This window comes from Spinacia oleracea, chromosome 2, assembly GCF_020520425.1.
Source record: "Spinacia oleracea cultivar Varoflay chromosome 2, BTI_SOV_V1, whole genome shotgun sequence".
Taxonomy (NCBI): domain Eukaryota; kingdom Viridiplantae; phylum Streptophyta; class Magnoliopsida; order Caryophyllales; family Amaranthaceae; genus Spinacia; species Spinacia oleracea.
In genome coordinates, this window is record NC_079488.1 from 21,814,087 (window position 1) to 21,834,061 (window position 19,975).

General features: G+C 39.2%; 1 protein-coding gene across 1 annotated transcript; it reads left to right on the forward strand.

Annotated features, from left to right (window-relative positions):
• Window positions 1-4,763: 4,763 nt before the first annotated feature.
• LOC130467268 (uncharacterized) lies at window positions 4,764-15,468 on the forward strand. The gene is made up of 3 exons (XM_056835736.1): window positions 4,764-4,805; window positions 14,523-14,777; window positions 15,003-15,468. The coding sequence occupies exons 1-3, from the start codon at window positions 4,764-4,766 to the stop codon at window positions 15,078-15,080; spliced, it is 375 nt and encodes a 124-aa protein (XP_056691714.1). The 3' UTR covers window positions 15,081-15,468.
• Window positions 15,469-19,975: the final 4,507 nt, after the last annotated feature.

Genomic DNA, 19,975 nt, shown 5'->3' on the forward strand with positions numbered 1-19,975 from the left:
AAGTTTTGCGGGCTTGGAATGTCGGTCTCGTTCAGTTATCCCCCATAGTTATTTGTAACTTGGTTGCATATACTTGGCTGTTTTCATACAAGCAGTGGCCCTTGACCCTCAATCTTTTCAAAAGACTGCACTGGCTGAAACGCGACGGGAAGGATACTGGATGGTGGACGATCTTTACCAAGAATCAACGTCAGACTGTAAGTCCTCGACTCTCCAGCTGTAAGGATTGGAAAGATCACTTTTATTTCATGGATGTTCCCGAAGATTATCCTCTCCGGCGTACTTTCTACCCGCCTAAACCTATGATGGAACAGTTTGACCAAGCTGACCTTGGGCCCTGGGAGCAGCGTGCGTATGACAAGTTGCTGGTTGACTATGTTGATGTTGGTTTATCCAAACCCAAAACTCTGCCGGCCTTCTGGCTCCCCCCCGTCGATTATATTCTGAGTCCTCTTGCATTGGGTGCAGTCGGTCTGGCTCCCACACATCCCCTTGGTAAATGTGGTTGCTTGTTAGCCTTCTGTACATGTCGTACTTGCTTACATTTTTTTGGTTTTTATGTTTGTGTGTTTTGCTTTGTGGTATTTACTTCTGACCTCGCTGTTGTTTTATCTCAGGGCATCATCTTTTGAACAAGGCCTCACTTGGTCTTGACAAGAACTGGAGGGTGGTTGAAAAGTGTTCGGCGCCGCCTGTGGAGAAATATTATACCGTTGCTACTTTCTGCGCGAAAGCTTGTCGCGGTCGGCCTGCCAGCTTTGTGACTCCTTCTGTCGTTGTGAATCGAGGTGTTGTCCCTCGTGTAACACGAACAAAGATTCCGGCAGCTGCTCAAGCTACTACTTCCGCCCAAGACGAGATGACTGCCGGCAACAGATTTGCTTCTCTTCCTACCGGTCGTGGGGGACATGCTACTCGGAAGAGGTCTTCTAGTCAGGCGAAGTCCAATTCCCCCAAACGGTCGAAGAACGATGCTGCGAAGACAGCACAGGAGAAGGTGAAGGATGTCTACGCCAGCGTCGACAAGCCCGTGCAAACATCTGGCGCTGGAACGAAGATTGTTGAACACCCTGCTCAGTCGGTTGAGATCCTGGATGTTGATCTGATATCCAAACTGAACCGGAAGCAGGTGTTGAGTGATTTGATTAGTGATCCGATCCACCCTGTGCCCGTGTCGAGGCATAGTCCTAGTATGAACCGGTCCGCCAGCTCGGCCTATAAGTATGGGGTCATAGTTCGTTCTGGGGGTTCATTGAGGATAAGACTATTGTGCTGTCCCCGGATACTCTTGTCGGTCTAGCTGTTGCCCCCGGTCATGCTGATGAGCACTGGCAACCGCATAATGACGTTCTAAGGGGTGAGTCTATTCTTTTTGATCGTCCCAAAGACGGAGGTACCCTGGGCTACCGGTCTTTGCGCCAAGTTGTCACACCTGCCGACGGTATACCCCAGGAGATTGAGACGCCGGCTGCACAGCTGATGCATGATCTGTATTCGGTATTTATTTCCATCCTTGACTAGGTTATTCTCTCTGATTTCCGTACTTGCTTTTATTTTCAGTTCTGAGCAATTTTTCTTCCAGGTGACGCAATCTGCTACCGAGCTTGTGGAGTGCTATCGGAGTTATCAACGTCGTTTAAAACGATCACAAGCTGAGAAAGAGAAGCTTCAGGCTGATCTTGCTGAATCGGTCAAGACTGAAGGTGAATGTCGGAAGGAGATTGCGAAACTTGAGCTGGATGTTATTGCCGCAGGCAAGAGGAAAGCTTCACTGGAGCTTCTTCCAGCCAAGTTGTCGGCCGAGGAGCAGAAGTCGGCTGAGTTGCAAACTAAGCTGGATGCGGCGCTGCAGGCTGTTCAGGATGCTGAAAACGCTGCCAAGGATGATCATAAGGCTGTGGCTTTGAAGGATGTGTAGAAGTTTATGAAGTCTGACTTCTACTGCGAGGATATGAAAGGGTGTTACAATGGTGGGTGGACTGCAGCCCATCGCTGTGCTGTCAAAGCCTTGGCTCTGACGGAGGCTGACTGGGGTAAGGTGGAGGTATCTTATGAGGAAGGTGGCCATGTTGATCCGACTGGCATGGAGACTCAGACCTTCCCAGACATTGTTATTCAGAATGCCGATCCTCGCCTTCTACCGGACAGATAGATTCCTGAGTCCGCCTACTGGAGTGATGCAGACGGCTCAGCTTGACGGTCTTGGAAGTCATCACCAGGCTCTTCCTGTGGCTCTTCCAACAGCTTTTTCAGGCCTCGCACTTGCTAATTTCTGTTGGTAGTTTTTGAATATTACTTAGCGGATGTAATTTATAAACAATTTCTTTTTGGTATCTTTCAGCTGTTGTGGCACTTGTCTTTTGCCGTTGTTTCAAGAACGTTGTTTTCGTCTTGACTGCGCCGTTTGTGGCGTATGTTTGTGCCTTTTAGCAGCTACTCACTCCGCATTAGCTATTTTTGGGTGGTGGCTGTCGTCCCCGTGTTTGTTAACTTTTGTGTGATGCACTTAATGGATTACTCGTTTGTTTTATTTTATTCAACTTGTCACGCGGTGGCGTTTTCTAACATATTGTGTTGTGTTCTATGTTGTCCTATTGCTGACTGAGCCAATGTGCTCATCTTTCAGACTTAATTATATCGTATCTCGCCCCATTGCTGACTGAGCCAATGTGCTCAACCTTTGATTTTATTATATATCGTATCTTGCATCATTGCTGACTAAGCCAATGTGCTCAACCTTTGATTTTATTGTATATCGTATCTTGCATCATTGCTGACTGAGCCAATTTGCTCAACCTTTGATTTCGTTTATGTCGTATCTTGCATCATTGCTGACTGAGCCAATGTGCTCAACCTTTGATTTTGTTTATGTCGTATCTTGCATCATTGCTGACTGAGCCAATGTGCTCAACCTTTGATTTTTTTTATGTCGTATCTTGCATCATTGCTGACTGAGCCAATGTGCTCAACCTTTGATTTTGTTTATGTCGTGTCTTGCATCATTGCTGACTGAGCCAATGTGCTCAACCTTTGATTTTGTTTATGTCGTATCTTGCATCATTGCTGACCGAGCCAATGTGCTCAACCTTTGATTTCGTTTATATATAGTTTACCTTGAATGTACTTGCAGCTTATATATTAGATTTCAAAATATGGCTCTATCGGCCCTGTTACATTATGTTTTCGTACAACCTCATACATGGAATTTTCTTAAGGTGTCTGCATTCCATGAGTTCTTCAGCGGTGTACCATCCATCTCCATTAGTCTGTACGATCCAGCTACTACTTCTTCCCATATTTGGTAAGGCCCTTCCCAATTTGCAGTCAGTTTGCCTTGCTTTTGAACCTTGCCGGTTGCTGCCGTCCTGCGGAGTACAAGGTCGCCTACTTCTAGTTTCCTTTGTTTCACCCGCTTGTTGTAGGCCCTGCTCATTTTGTTCTTGTATGCTGTCGACTTAATTTCAGCTTGCAGTCTAACCTCTGGCAAGAAATCTAGCTGGTGCCTGAGTAGGCTGTCGTTTTCATGTTCTTCGTAATGCTGGATGCGAAAGGTGGGTAGTGCTACTTCAGCCGGTATGACTGCTTCTGGTCCGAAGCATAGTTTGAAAGGGCTTTCTCCCGTTGCCTCTTTTATCGTCGTTCGATTACCCCATAGAACTTCTGAGACTGTGTCCGCCCACTTGCCCTTGAATTCATCCAGCTTCTTCTTAAGGGCTATGAGTATCTGTTTGTTTGCAGCCTCGGCTTGCCCGTTGCTCTGTGGGTGGCAGACTGATGCGTATGCGAACTTGATCCGATAGTCTGCCAAGAATGCTTGGATAGGCGCGCAGTCGAACTGGCATCCATGGTCGAATACTATTGTTGTCGGTATTCCGAACCTTGTTATAATATTCTTCCAGATGAATTTCCGTACTTGGTTGGCTGTTATCTTTGCTACCGGCTCGGCCTCAATCCATTTTGTGAAGTAGTCGACAACAACGATCAAGAACTTCCTGCCTCCAGAGGCTGTTGTGAAGGGTCCCACAATATCCATTCCCCATTGGGCGAATGGAATTGGATTTAGAATGGGCATCAGGTCATTTGCTGGCATGCGTATTACTGGAGCGAACAACTGGCATTTTTCACATTTCTTGACGTAGCTTTGCGCGTCCTCGAGCATAGTTGGCCAGTAGTAACCTTGTCTATGGCAGATCAAAGCAAGCGTTTTTCCTCCTATATGGTTTCCGCATATTCCTTCATGCATCTCTTCAATTAATCTTGCGGACTCGTATGCCGTCAAACATCGCAGCAGGGGGAGACTGAATGATCTTTTATAGAGTTGTCCCTGATATATAACGTACCAGCAAACGTCTTTTTTAATTTTCTTTGCCTCCTTGATATCGATCGGGAGCACTCCTGTCGTCTTGTACGTCCAGATATTGTCGTACCATTCTTTGTTTGCCGTGATGACCATTACTTCTTTTCCTTTATCCTCCGTACTCCTTCTGTGCATGATTTCTATCATTACTGATCTATTGAGTTTGACTGCTTTCGAACTGGCTAGTTTTGCTAGGCTGTCTGCGGCAGCGTTCAACGCTCTAGGGACCAACTTGATCTCAAAGGCTTCTAACTTCGCTGTGAGTGCCTTCAGTTTCTCTTGATATTGCCGCATTGACGGCTCTTTGGTTTCGTACTCTCCTGAAAACTGATTTGCCACCAACTGAGAATCTGTTGTCATTACTATCCTCTTGGCATCTGCCAACAAACATAGATGTACCCCTGCGATGGCTGCCTCATATTCTGCTTCGTTGTTCGAAGCCGCAAAAGTGAATCTGATTGCATATTCGAACTTATCTCTGTTAGGTTATGATACATATGACAATTCATAAATCATGCGGAAAAACCATAAAGCCAGGAAAACATATTATTTACACATAATCATTTAGCATAGTTTAGATGCATACTCTTTGTTGCGTGCCCTCCCTAGCTGCGCCCGAACCGAACAAGAACAAGTCTTTAGGACTCCAAGTGTCGTCCCTCCGTAGATAGTCCACAGCACGTCCGGATCCGCCTTAAGATTGACCAACTAGAATCGTCCTTAAGGTACTATTATTTTCGGCACTTTATAGGCAATTGTGTAGTTGAATTTTGCTCTCAAAAACTCACTTTGAATACTTGAAATCTCTCTGTAAATATGTGACCCTAGGCACCTATTTATAGAGTTATGGAAAAGGATTTGGAATCCTATTAGGATACTAATTTATTTAATTATAATCCTACTAGGACTCTAATTAAATAATCATTATCTAATAGTTTTAGGATTTTAATCATATTTCGAATCCCGATTGCTTTAGGATTCCCGCACAAGCATTGCACGAGCACCGTACACCCGCGCAAGCCTTGCGGCCCACGCTAGGCGCACAGCGCTCGGCCCACTGCTGCTATGCTCTCGCGCGCGCTTTAGGCCTTGGCTGGGCCTGGCCTTGCGCTGGGCCTGGTCGAGGCTTGGCACGCGATGGTGCGTGTTGGCTCGCTGGGCGATGGCCTGGCTTCGTGCTGGGCCTTCGTCCGGCAGGCCTCGTCCGATGCTAATTCGTACGATACGCTTCCGATTAAATTCCCGGTTCCGGAATTCATTTCCGATACGAACAATATTTAATATTTCCGATTACGGAATTAATTTCCGTTTCGAACAAATATTTAATATTTCCGTTTCCGGAACTATTTTCCGATTCGATAATATTTCCGATTCTGACAATATTTCCGTTTCCGGCAATATTTCCGATTCCGGCAATATTTCCATTTCCGATAATATTTTCCGATACGTACCATGTTTCCGTTTCCGGCAACATCTACGACTTGGATAATATTTATATTTCCGATACGATCCATATTTCCGTTTCCGGCAATATCATCGTTTCCGGAGTATTCATTTCTTGCCTGTGACGATCTCAGCTCCCACTGAAACCAAGATCCGTCGATTCCGAATATCCATAGATGGAGTATTTAATGCCATTAAATACTTGATCCGTTTACGTACTATTTGTGTGACCCTACGGGTTCAGTCAAGAGTAAGCTGTGGATTAATATCATTAATTCCACTTGAACTGAAGCGGCCTCTAGCTAGGCATTCAGCTCACTTGATCTCACTGAATTATTAACTTGTTAATTAATACTGAACCGCATTTATTAGACTTAACATTGAATGCATACTTGGACCAAGGGCATTATTTCCTTCAGTCTCCCACTTGTCCTTAGGGACAAGTGTGCATTTCCTAATTCCTTTGTCGCTCGATGCTTGCTCTTGAACATAAGGTAAGAGTTGTCATCCTTATTATGTCCAAAGGTGTTCCTCGGTTTCAGAGTTCAACTGATCAAATAAACAGATAATCATAGCCTATGATTCATCCGAGCACGGCCATGCATTTCACAGTTTCTAGCTCTCCGAGTGGCCTTGTACAACTTTTAAGCATCTCATCCCGATTTATGGGAGGACAATCCCAATCTTGTGATCTTGAGATTAGACTTCGTTTGATAGGTGATTACCTGAGCGTTGCCTTTATAGCCTCCTTTTACGGTGCGACGGTTGGTCAACGTCAAAGTAAGCAGTTCTCAAACAAGTAATCTCAAATCACTCAAGTATTGAGGATTTAGTGTCTAATAATTTTAATGAAATTTACTTATGACAGATTTTCATCTCTTACAGTAAAGTTTCATAGGTCTTGTCCGATACTAGTCTTCCCAAAGTAAGTATCTATGCAAATGATTATGACATTGCCATGTCCACATAGTTCAAGAAACAGAACTACTAGTCATCTTGCATTCTAGTCGTCTAACGTTTTCTATGCGTCCAATGTTATAGAAAACTCCGACTAGGGACCATTTTCAACCTTTGACATTCAAGTTCACTTGATAGACATTTTTTAGTCACAGGACTGGTCCTGACAGTCTATCTTGAATATATCGTCAAATTGAAGGGACTCATCATTTAATACTAAACCAAGATTAAATGGAATATGAAAATGCATTTCATATATGATAAATTTTCAACCCCAATGTTTTACAACCATGGGCCTCGAACCCATCTTTAAAACATTTCATGGAATTCAAAGCTATGCTTGATTTCCAGTGCTACAATGTGAGTGTTGCTTCTCACTTGTTGCATAGGTTTAGTTATCATGCTTTGCCAATCTTAATATCTTTTTCATCGAATGTTCTTCGAGATATGATGATAAGAACTTTTGAGTATGTTTATTTTGTGATCTAGTCTTTCTTGCTACATTAGTGGTTCTACGCATTTTGCAATGAAGAACCATTAAGTCAACAGACATGTGATCTTCCCAATTTCAATGAAGAACTCATATAAACAACTCTATTTTATTGCTTCTTAGGCAATAAGTACTTTTACTTCAACTGTATAGGTTGCTAGTAATGCTTTGGTTTGGATTTTCTTATCCAAGCAGTTCACGGATATGTGGAAGACTTTCCAGCTGTATCTTAGAACATAGAAATTAATATTTAATTTCCCACGCAACAACTCATGGTCTCCAATCCATGTTGCCATTTCAAAACACGATGCTCTATAGCTCGTCCTTATCAATGGTTAACTCCAAAGGGTCTTTGCTTTATCCTTTGCCAGTGTTTATGCGTGTAGCATCAATATTTAGCATATCTTTATTTCCTTGAATCAAGAACTATTCCTATGTACCTTTTCAAGTACCATAAGTGTTCTTGATCTCAATCTAGTTGATCTTCACTTAGATCAATAGAGATTGGTATATGTTCGTCATGCCTAAAGTCATACGATACATTTTTGGCGATCCTCATATTATATCATACATGATAAATTCTTTTGCAGAATAATTCCCAATTGAATTCTATTCATGTAACTTTAGCTCATTCAATTTCAGTAGATACTGAATCCAGCTAAATTCTTTGACATATAATATAGGTTAAGAATCTCACTTAGATCCTTTGATGTTTTAACTTAGTAAATGCTTATACATAGTTCAAACATTCTTTTACTTAGATTTATTCACATGGGTCAAATATCTCCAATGGAGACTTTCGTGTTTGATTTAGTAAATGCCATTACTTAATCCAAAACAATATTATAAGATCTTTGTAAATAGATCTTAGTACCCAGTATGTACTAAGTTTCGCCTTGGTCCATCATTGATGAATAATCTCAAATCTAAGTATTTAGCATTTGAATGTTATTTCACAATAGAGAGATATGTGTGTGATACACATAGGACCAATTAAGTTTTATGTACTCCCACTAAACTTCTTATATATCTATAAGAATCATGTACATTTTATGAAACTAAAATACTTATTAGCTTCACTAAAATACATTTCTAATTCCCAATTGCTTGCTTAAATCTGTACTTAGATTTTATAAACTAGCTTTTCTTTTCAAGCATTTATTTGGATCCACAAATTCTATGACATACCATGTACATATTATATTCCAACATTAGATTGAGGAATACGTTTTGTCATCCAATTGCCATATGTACCAATATGCAACCATTGCTTGAATTATAGACTTAAGCATTACGATTTTGCATGAGGTTTCAACACAATCCATGCCATGAATTTGCTTGTAACCTTTAGCAACTAATCTAGCTTTGTGTGTGAACACAATTCCATGTTTGATGGTTTTTATCCTTAAAACAAACTTGCAACCAATAGGTGTGAAACTATTCTTGCAAATCAACAAAATTTCAATTTTGTCATCAAAACATTGAGTATGTTTTATGGCCTCTAACCATTTAAAACATTTGAGTCTATACATGGCCTCTAACCATTTTAGGGAATCTGGGTTTCGTCATAGCTTTCTTACAAGTCACTTCTAATAGTTTGACTGCAAGTTGTAGGTTTCTTTACTATCTAATAGAAGAATTGCATAGTTTCAGTGACCTGAACTCCATGTTTCTTCACTATCTAATAGAAGAATCTCATAGTTTCAGTGACTTGAACTCTATGCCTACTTGGGTATAGAACATCAAACAATAGAATATCAATAGCCACTTGAAAGTCCTTTGAATATTCTGTTCTCCTTGAAGCACTTGTAAAGTCTTCTAAGAGATGTCTATTCTTTAAAGCCACTTCTAAAGTCCTTAAAGAATAAGTTCGGATTTTCTGAAGCATTTCGAAAAGCCTCCGGAATGTCCGTTTATGTTTGTTGTTCGCCTCGAAGACTTTCGAGGTCTATTTTCTCCCACTTGTCATTTTGGAAACGAATCTCCAAAAGGACATTATTTCGAGCAAACAAACATTATGTTCTCAAAAATTCGTGGTAGAAACAATACCCTTGTGTCTCATTTGAATAAATCACAATGAAACATATATCTATACTTGGGCCTTAGTTTGTCGAATGATAAACACTAAGCTCCCACTGAGTTTAGGAACTCTCTAGATATATTTTATGAAAAGTTATTCTGAAATTACTTTTCAATAGCTTTGACGAATTTGGTTTAGTTTGGTGGTAGTTGAGCATTTTGTTTTAGAAATTATAGGAAAAGTCTTTATGATTCATCATTGATCGAATCAAGTACTAATTGACTTCGATTATTCCAACTAAGATAAGCCATATCTTATGGACCTAGATTGTGAAATTACAACACACAATCATTGATGATCATATTTGGTCTCAAGTAATCATCAACATGATCTAACCTAGATCTTTATGATTTCTTGCCAAGTGGATTTTATACTTCTGAATCTTGGAACTACCCAAACAGATTCAACTTATATCACATTTGAGTCAATAAACCTATATTCACTCAAATCCATGTGAAATAATAAAGTCATAAAATCTTTCTTTAGCTTTGAACTCTATCGTCTAGGCGTTCTAACAATAGTTCATATCTTTTGTTACTTTCAACAAGACTAGTTGTCTTAAAATGATCTAGAAATCAATAAACTTTCAAAAGTCCATCAAAATAGAGCTTTTGAATGTTAACTTGTTGATATGGTCTAAGCAACAATGCCAAAGATTAGTGGAACTCAAATCAAGGGGTTGATTTGAACCTAGTAAAGTTCTTTAAAGAGTTGTTTGTTTTAATCAAGCATATTGACTCAACCTGTAATTGACCATTTCATTCAAATAAACAAACAAACATTGTTTTTGTTTTTCTTGAATGTGAGTCTTTCTGTGTTTGAAACAGAAATTTAGGTATGCTGATTATGGAACAAAATAGCCATTTAGTTCCAGCCTTTAAAACAAACTAGATGACCCTACAACTAATGTAGCATTGCCATGCTTCATTTCCCACTTGTAGGCCATTAGTGTAGCCTAGCTTCCATTATTTGAGTTATTACCGAAGTAAGTGTTAGGTTATGATACATATGCCAATTCATAAATCATGCGGAAAAACCATTTAGCCAGGAATACATATTATTTACACATAATCATATAGCATAGTTTAGATGCATACTCTTTGTTGCGTGCCTTCCCTAGCTGCGCCCGAACCGAACTAGAACAAGTCTTTAGGACTCCAAGTGTCGTCCCTCCGTAGATAGTCCACAGCACGTCCGGATCCGCCTTAAGATTGACCAACTATAATCGCCCCTAAGGTACTATAAATTTTCGGCACTTTTGAGCAAGATGTGTAACTGAATTTTTCTCTCAAAAACTCACTTTGAATACTTGAATAACTCGTTATAAATTGTGAACCCAGGCCACATATTTATAGGGGTATGGAAAGAGAATTGGAATCCTATTAGGATACGAATTAATTAAATTATAATTATAATAAAACTCTTATTTAATTGATTTATCAAATAGAATTAGGAATTTTATCATTAAACGAATTCTGCACGTTTTAGGTTTCGTATGCGAACACAAACACTTACGCGGGCATGACCCGCAAGCGTGCAGGCCATGCCCGCGCACAGCCCACACGGCTGCACGGCCCACGCGAGCTACAAGCCCACGCGAGCTGCAGCAATGCTCGCAGCCCACTGCTCGCAGCTGCGCGCGCTGCCACGGCCTGCTGGGCCTGGCCTTGCGCTGGGCCTGGCGTGGCCTTGGCTGTTCGTGTGGCGCGCTTGGCTTGCTGGGCAATGGCCTGGCTTCGTGCTGGGCCCTCGTCTGGCAGGCCTCGTCCGATGCTTATTCGTACGATACGCTTCCGATTAAATTCCCGATTCCGGAATATATTTCCGATACGAACAATATTTAATATTTTCGATTCCGGAATTAATTTCCGTTTCGAACAAATATTAATATTTCCGTTTCCGGAATTATTTTCCGATTCCGATAATATTTCCGATTCTGACAATATTTCCGTTTTCGGCAATATTTCCGATTCCGGCAATATTTCCATTTCCGATAATATTTCCCGATACGTACCATGTTTCCGTTTCCGGCAACATCTACGACTTGGATAATATTTATATTTCCGATACGATCCATATTTCCGTTTCCGGGAATATCATCGTTTCCGGAGTATTCATTTCTTGCCTGTGACGATCTCAGCTCCCACTGAAACCAAGATCCGTCGATTCCGAATATCCATAGATGGAGTATTTAATGCCATTAAATACTTGATCCGTTTACGTACTATTTGTGTGACCCTACGGGTTCAGTCAAGAGTAAGCTGTGGATTAATATCATTAATTCCACTTGAACTGAAGCGGCCTCTAGCTAGGCATTCAGCTCACTTGATCTCACTGAATTATTAACTTGTTAATTAATACTGAACCGCATTTATTAGACTTAACATTGAATGCATACTTGGACCAAGGGCATTCACTACCAATCGAGGAAATTTACTGTTACCTTTCTAAAAGGATTTATTGCAGTGCAAGATATTTAATTATAAACAATAATTAAAACATACATTGAAGCATGCAAAGTCTAAACATTTATCATGAGTAATAACTTGAAAATTAAAGCAATCATGCAATTTAAACAAGCCATTAGCATTTTATTCGAATTATGTGTTCCGGCAGGTGTGAATAAAATGATTCCAAGATCCTAAAATCATTGAAGAACTAAGCACAGTTTGTCGACTTAATCCTAAAACATTTTAGGTAAGCAAAAGCCTTTTGCTAATAGTCTAGAAACAACTCTTGGTTGATAGGTACGTCTAAGAACTTATTAGGTAAACCTATCGATTTTGCCACGACATAAAAGGACTCCTTACTTATATCGTTGAGTTTCACCAAAACTAACATGTACTCACAATTATTTGTGTACCTTGCCCCTTTAGGACCAATAAGTAACACCTCGCTGAGCGAAAACTATTACTAGATTGATGTAAAGGATATCCAAGCAAGTGTATATTTTGGCATGGCACCTTTTAACTCAATTTTTAAGTTTGGAACTTAAGGCTCTTACTATGTTGGTTAGATTTTAAGTGAACTAAAATCCTTAATCATGCAACATAATCAAGCTTTTGATCTCATGCATTTTAAGACATATTTAAAAGCAATAAATAACTTAAAACATGCATAAGATAAATGTGATCTAGTATGGTCCGACTTCATCTTGAAGCTTTAACTTCAAAGTCCGTCTTGAAAATCTCCGTGGGAGGCACCATTTTCTTCAAATAGGATAAGCTATAATTAAAACTAATTACAACTATTTGATGGTACGCAGACCATATTTGAATTGAAAAATAACTTTGGTACTTTAGACCAATTACATTCAAATTAATGGTACGCAGACCATATTTTCTATCCTATTTGGGCCATACTAGTCACTTCATAACCTGCAAAACAGTACATATACAATATATACCATTCACCCATTCATTATCATGAATGGCCCACATAGCTGGTTAGTAAAACACATTATGCATCACGTAAACATTTGCAGCAATTAATCAAGGGCACCAATAATCTACCAATTATTCAGTCCTTATTAATTCTAATCAAGTTGTTTTAACCTTAAGGATTTGTAGACCTAATCAAGAGTTTATGACTAAAAGGGCTCCCACTTAAACCAATAAATTCATATGCTTTACTAATTTTAAACATAAAAATGTATTTCTAGTCTAACCGGAAACATACAAATTTAATTAAAATTTAAAGCTCATATAAATTTATAATTGAATCCAAAAATTTTAATTTGATTTCAGTCGTATTTAAATTAATTCATGATTTTAATTTTAGTAAAATAATTAGAATAAATAAAATTTATTATAATTACAATATTCAAAATTAAAATCCAAGAAAATAATTTAAATTATTAATTTTAAAATTAATTAAAATTACGTAAACTGAAAATTTCAAATTAAACATTCAAAACGATCTAATCGTAATGCAAACACCCCACGCATCGCACGCCCATGGGCAACACGCACACAGCCATCGCTGGCCATGTGCGCGCAGCCCATGCGCTCGTCGCATAGCTGCTGCATCTACCCATCGCAAGCCATCGCACAAGTTGGTGCTCGCTGCGCGCGCGCCAGCGCTCGATGCACGCGAGCCATCGCTCGCTGTGTGCGCTCGCCAGCACTTGCTGCGCGCGCTCCAGCGCTCGATGCACGCGAGCCATCGCTCGCTGTGCGCGAGCCATCGCTCGCTGTGCGCGATCGACGCTGGGCGCAGCGCTCGTGGCACGGGAGCTTGCGCTCGCTGCGCGCGAGGCTGCGCGCGCTTGCGCGAGGCAGTGCGCGTTGTGGCGCAGCTCGCTTGCTGCCCACACGCGACTGCCGTGCCTTGCCTTCGCCCATGCCCATTCGTCCATAGCTCGTGGCCCACGACACAAGGCAGGGCTGCTGCCTTGTGCTCGTGCACCATGCCCTTGCTCATTGCATTCGTGCCGCACGGGCGACGAGCTCCATTGCTCGTCGTCGCATGCCCGCACTATACAACACCCCTTAAGGGTAACACGAAGCGTCCATTGCTTTGTGCGTGCAAGTTATATGAACGAATCGCATAAAAATTTAAAATTTGTATTTAAAATTAACGGTTTTTTCATGAAATGCCCCTGAGGTTTGCAATAATGCACCAAATACCCCTGCGCGTTTCAAAATTCATAGAATACCCCTATTTTTTCCAACTGTTCATAAAATACACTTGGACTTAACGTCCGTTAGTCCTCCGTTAGTATGAATTTACGTTGTTACCCTTATGTGGCTTAAATCCCATTCATCTGTATACTTTCTCTCTCTCCCACCCAACCCACCCAAACTTTCTCTCTCCTCCCACTGAACCAACACCACTCCTCACCCCGTCACCATTTTCGCCCCCGCTACCGTCGCCAACCTCAGCCAGGGTTTGACTTATCTGGTGCACCGTCGATGGCATCGGTGACCCGGTCAACTCTCTATCTCCTCCATTGGTGTTGTCGATGAGTGAGATTTCATCAAGGTGAGAGGCGTTGATTAAGGGGAGGAGAAGACGGCGAGAGGAGTTGATCCCGAAGCGGAGGAGAGAGAATTAGGAAAAATCGGGTTGCAGAGGAAGAGGAGCTTCCACCATCGTTGGGCGGAGATGGCGGAGGAGGGACAACACCAGAAACGTCCATGGTTGGCGTGGTCATGGTGGGTGAATTCGGCGGCGATTTCGGTGGTAGAAATTAGGGTTTTGAGTCCGGGAAGTTTCGGTCCAGAATTTCGAAGCTCTCAAGTAATAAGGCGGTTTTCGGATGTTGGAAGATCGCTTTCAATATACTGCAGTTTGCTTCGGAGGAGGAACTGTCGATTGAGAATTACACTGAACGAGGTGTCATTAGTGTCACAGAAGAGGTGGTGTCGTTTGCTAGGGATGTTGCTATCATGCTATGCATCCTGAGACTTGGATTGATTTCCCTTTGCCTGAGGATGACGAGGATGAAGGTTTGATTCAACTTTCCTTCTTTATTTTTTATGTTAGTTATTCAAGTTGTGAGCTGCTAAATTGCCAATTGTGTTTTTATCTTTGGTGAAGAATTGATTTATTAGTGTGCATAGAAGTGATAGAACACTAGTGTTATAATTGATTGAACTCCTTGCTGGTTGTGATATCGATTACCATTTCGTTCGATACAATAATGGTGAAGAATTTATTTCTTTATTTCATAGATGAATTGTGCATCTCAAATTCCTAAACATCATTATATCATGTCTCTGAACAACACTCTGAAGCTCAATATCAGTTAAAGCTCTATTGTGAAGCTGGTGACATAAACACGATTCAGCTGCAATAGATTATCAGATGAAGGTTAAAGGCGGAATATTTGAAGTTATTACTTTGGTTTGCTGTTGGAATTGGGACTGCAAAACTAATTTGCGTTCTACTGGTGTGGTTGTTTCTATTTAAGGGTGGAAATGGCTCAAGCAAGGTAACCAAGAATGTGATGCATTGTAGTACAAGAGTGATTGTAAATGTTCATTGCAAGGGTATTATTACCGGCTTACTTTGAATTTTCAAGAGCTTTTATAGACTTTCAAATGTAATGGCAATGGCAATATAATCAGAGTTTTTGTAAAGCTACTCTGCAAATTAATCGGCTTTTTATGGAATATAATTCCTATTTATTGCTGGAAATTTGTTACAAACTGTACTACTTCATTGCTAGGAAAATTAGAAATTCAAACTAGCCGTTGAATTCAAATTCTGCAGTTTTAAAGGAGTTTGGGTATTTGGTGCAAAGAACTTTATAAATAGGTGTATATTATGCAATAACTTTATATGTAGGTGTATTTTATGAATTATAAACATGACTTAACGGAGGACTAACGGAAAGTCATAATAGGGTTATTTTATGAACAGTTTGGAAAAATTAGGGGTATTCTATGAATTTTAAAACGCGCAGGGGTATTTGGTGCATTATTGCAAACCTCAGGGGCATTTCATGAAAAAACCGTAAAATTAATGACAAATTAATAAATTAATATTAATTTCATAATTTTAGGGCGAAAAATCGAAAATTTATTATTCAATTGATTTCCGACTATCATGGATTCAAGCCTAGGTCATAAAAATTTAAAATTTATCATAAATTTACAATTTTTATGGTGGTTTTTAATCATAGGTTTCTAATTAAATTATAATTAATTATGAAAATCAAATTAATTCTAAATTATTCTAATTTTCAACTAATTAATCATAATTCCAAATTAGATTGCATAATTAACAAGGCTAGGCATTCAAACTTGTTAAACATATACAGTAGGTCAATCAAAAATTCAAGATTTATCAACAAGAATCGCAAATATTTAATTTAACATCTTAAATTTACGAAATTTTGCATTCGAAAAACTAAAACCTTCGAAAAGTCATAGTTAGGCTTCGAATTTGAGAATTTTAGAATGCCTTTTACATGCGGAATTGACATAAAAATCACTCGATTTGGATGAGTAACGAAGAAACTGCCGAAAAACTGCGTACGTATAATTAAATAAACGCAATTTGCAATTAATTAACAATTACGAAAATTAATCACCCCTTTTAATTCTTGCAAATTTGTAATATTTAACCATGTTCATGCAATTTAGATTATGAAAATAATAAGAGGCTCGTGATACCACTGTTAGGTTATGATACATATGACAATTCATAAATCATGCGGAAAAACCATTTAGCCAGAAATACATATTATTTACACATAATCATATAGCATAGTTTAGATGCATACTCTTTGTTGCGTGCCTTCCCTAGCTGCGCCCGAACCGAACAAGAACAAGTCTTTAGGACTCCAAGTGTCGTCCTTCCGTAGATAGTCCACAGCACGTCCGGATCCGCCTTAAGATTGACCAACTAGAATCGCCCCTAAGGTACTATAAATTTTCGGCACTTTTGAGCAAGATGTGTAACTGAATTTTTCTCTCAAAAACTCACTTTGAATACTTGAATAGCTCGTTATAAATTGTGAACCCAGGCCACATATTTATAGGGGTATGGAAAGAGAATTGGAATCCTATTAGGATACGAATTAATTAAATTAGAATTATAATAAAACTCTTATTTAATTAATTTATCAAAAAGAATTAGGAATTTAATCATTAAACGAATTCTGCACGTTTTAGGCTTCGTATGCGAACACAAACACTTACGCGAGCATGACCCGCAAGCGTGCAGGCCATGCCCGCGCACAGCCCACACGGCCGCACGGCCCACAAGAGCTACAAGCCCACGCGAGCTGCAGCAATGCTCGCAGCCCACTGCTCGCAGCTGCGCGCGCTGCGCGCGCTGTGCGCGCTGCCACGGCCTGCTGGGCCTGGCCTTGCGTTGGGCCTGGCGTGGCCTTGGCTGTTCGTGTGGCGCGCTTGGCTTGCTGGGCGATGGCCTGGCTTCGTGCTGGGCCCTCGTCCGGCAGGCCTCGTCCGATGCTTATTCGTACGATACGCTTCCGATTAAATTCCCGATTCCGGAATATATTTCCGATACGAACAATATTTAATATTTTCGATTCCGGAATTAGTTTCCGTTTCGAACAAATATTTAATATTTCCGTTTCCGGAATTATTTTCCGATTCCGATAATATTTCCGATTCTGACAATATTTCCGTTTCCGGCAATATTTCCGATTCCGGCAATATTTCCATTTTCGATAATATTTCCCGATACGTACCATGTTTCCGTTTCCGGCAACATCTACGACTTGGATAATATTTATATTTCCGATACGATCCATATTTCCGTTTCCGGCAATATCATCGTTTCCGGAGTATTCATTTCTTGCCTGTGACGATCTCAGCTCCCACTGAAACCAAGATCCGTCGATTCCGAATATCCATAGTTGGAGTATTTAATGCCATTAAATACTTGATCCGTTTACGTACTATTTGTGTGACCCTACGGGTTCAGTCAAGAGTAAGCTGTGGATTAATATCATTAATTCCACTTGAACTGAAGCGGCCTCTAGCTAGGCATTCAGCTCACTTGATCTCACTGAATTATTAACTTGTTAATTAATACTGAACCGCATTTATTAGACTTTAACATAGAATGCATACTTGGACCAAGGGCATTATTTCCTTCAGTAAGAACCTCAAGCGGTATATGATACCAAGGAAGTTTGATTCCTAGGTCACTTCTCTTTAAACATAAACTTATAGGTAGAAACGGAATTATAAAATTCCTCTCATTTGTTCTTTTGTTTTCCTATTTCTTGTACCCTTTCTTATAGTCTTAAGAATTGAATTCTTTAGTGTTGATTTTTATACTTTGTTAGACATGTCCAGTGTCACCAACAAGGTTCTTTCCATTTAATTTATGTTGAACATTCTGTTTCAACTAGATGATCTTACCAGAAGCTTCTAAAGTTCTCTAAGCATCGATCTATTCGAATGTCTAGGGACTAGACTCATTCGAGAATTAAATGGACAAAGATATTAGGTTGTTAACCATTGGTAAAGCTGGGCGTTTTAAGCTCAATGCTTTATGATCTCAAAACTACAGTGTATTTTGAATTCACAAGCACCAATTGGTTTGCCATTCGACTTTGATGTTCGAAAACAACCATAAAAGTCGCTATAAGAAACGTACATTTTAAATTGCTCACTTTCTCTCATTTCCGTGAATCGTTCTTGGATTCACTACCAATCTAGGAAATTTACTGTTACCTTTCTAAAAGGATTTATTGCAGTGCAAGATATTTAATTATAAACAATAATTAAAACATACATTGAAGCATGCAAAGTCTAAACATTTATCATGAATAATAACTTGAAAATAAAAGCAATCATGCAATTTTAAACAAGTCATTAGCATTTTATTCGAATTATGTGTTCCGGCGGGTGTGAATAAAATGATTCCAAGATCCTAAAATCATTGAAGAACTAAGCACAGTTTGTCGACTTAATCCTAAAACATTTTAGGTAAGCAAAAGCCTTTTGCTAATAGTCTAGAAACAACTCTTGGTTGATAGGTACGTCTAAGAACTTATTAGGTAAACCTATCGATTTTGCCACGACATAAAAGGACTCCTTACTTATATCGTTGAGTTTCACCAAAACTAACATGTACTCACAATTATTTGTGTACCTTGCCCCTTTAGGACCAATAAGTAACACCTCGCTGAGCGAAAACTATTACTAGATTGATGTAAAGGATATCCAAGCAAGTGTATATTTTGGCATGGCACCTTTTAACTCAATTTTTAAGTTTGGAACTTAAGGCTCTTACTATGTTGGTTAGATTTTAAGTGAACTAAAATCCTTAATCATGCAACATAATCAAGCTTTTGATCTCATGCATTTTAAGACATATTTAAAAGCAATAAATAACTTAAAACATGCATAAGATAAATGTGATCTAGTATGGCCCGACTTCATCTTGAAGCTTTAACTTCAAAGTCCGTCTTGAAAATCTCCGTGGGAGGCACCATTTTCTTCAAATAGGATAAGCTATAATTAAAACTAATTACAACTATTTGATGGTACGCAGACCATATTTGAATTGAAAAACAACTTTGGTACTTTAGACCAATTACATTCAAAATTAATGGTACGCAGACCATATTTTCTATCCTATTTGGGCCATACTAGTCACTTCATAACCTGCAAAACAGTACATATACAATATATATACCATTCACCCATTCATTATCATGAATGGCCCACATAGCTGGTTAGTAAAACACATTATGCATCACGTAAACATTTGCAGCAATTAATCAAGGGCACCAATAATCTACAAATTATTCAGTCCTTATTAATTCTAATCAAGTTGTTTTAACCTTAAGGATTTGTAGACCTAATCAAGAGTTTATGACTAAAAAGGGCTCCCACTTAAACCAATAAATTCATATGCTTTACCAATTTTAAACATAAAAATGTATTTCTAGTCTAACCGGAAACATACAAAGTTAATTAAAATTTAAAGCTCATATAAATTTATAATTGAATCCAAAAAGTTTAATTTAATTTCAGTCGTATTTAAATTAATTCATGATTTTCATTTTAGTAAAATAATTAGAATAAATAAAATTTATTATAATTACAATATTCAAAATTAAAATCCAAGAAAATAATTTAAATTATTAATTTTAAAATTAATTAAAATTACGTAAACTGAAAATTTCAAATTAAAATTTCAAAACGATCTAATC

What these genes read in the sequence shown, in the direction of transcription:
- LOC130467268 (XM_056835736.1), top strand. Translation starts at nt 4,764, where the DNA reads ATGGCTGCCTCATATTCTGCTTCGTTGTTCGAAGCCGCAAAA. An exon ending in CGTTGTTCGAAGCCGCAAAA is followed by an intron (nt 4,806 to 14,522) that starts GTGAATCTGATT and finishes GGTAGAAATTAG; the next exon opens with GGTTTTGAGTCCGGGAAGTT. An exon ending in TGAGGATGACGAGGATGAAG is followed by an intron (nt 14,778 to 15,002) that starts GTTTGATTCAAC and finishes TTTATTTCATAG; the next exon opens with ATGAATTGTGCATCTCAAAT.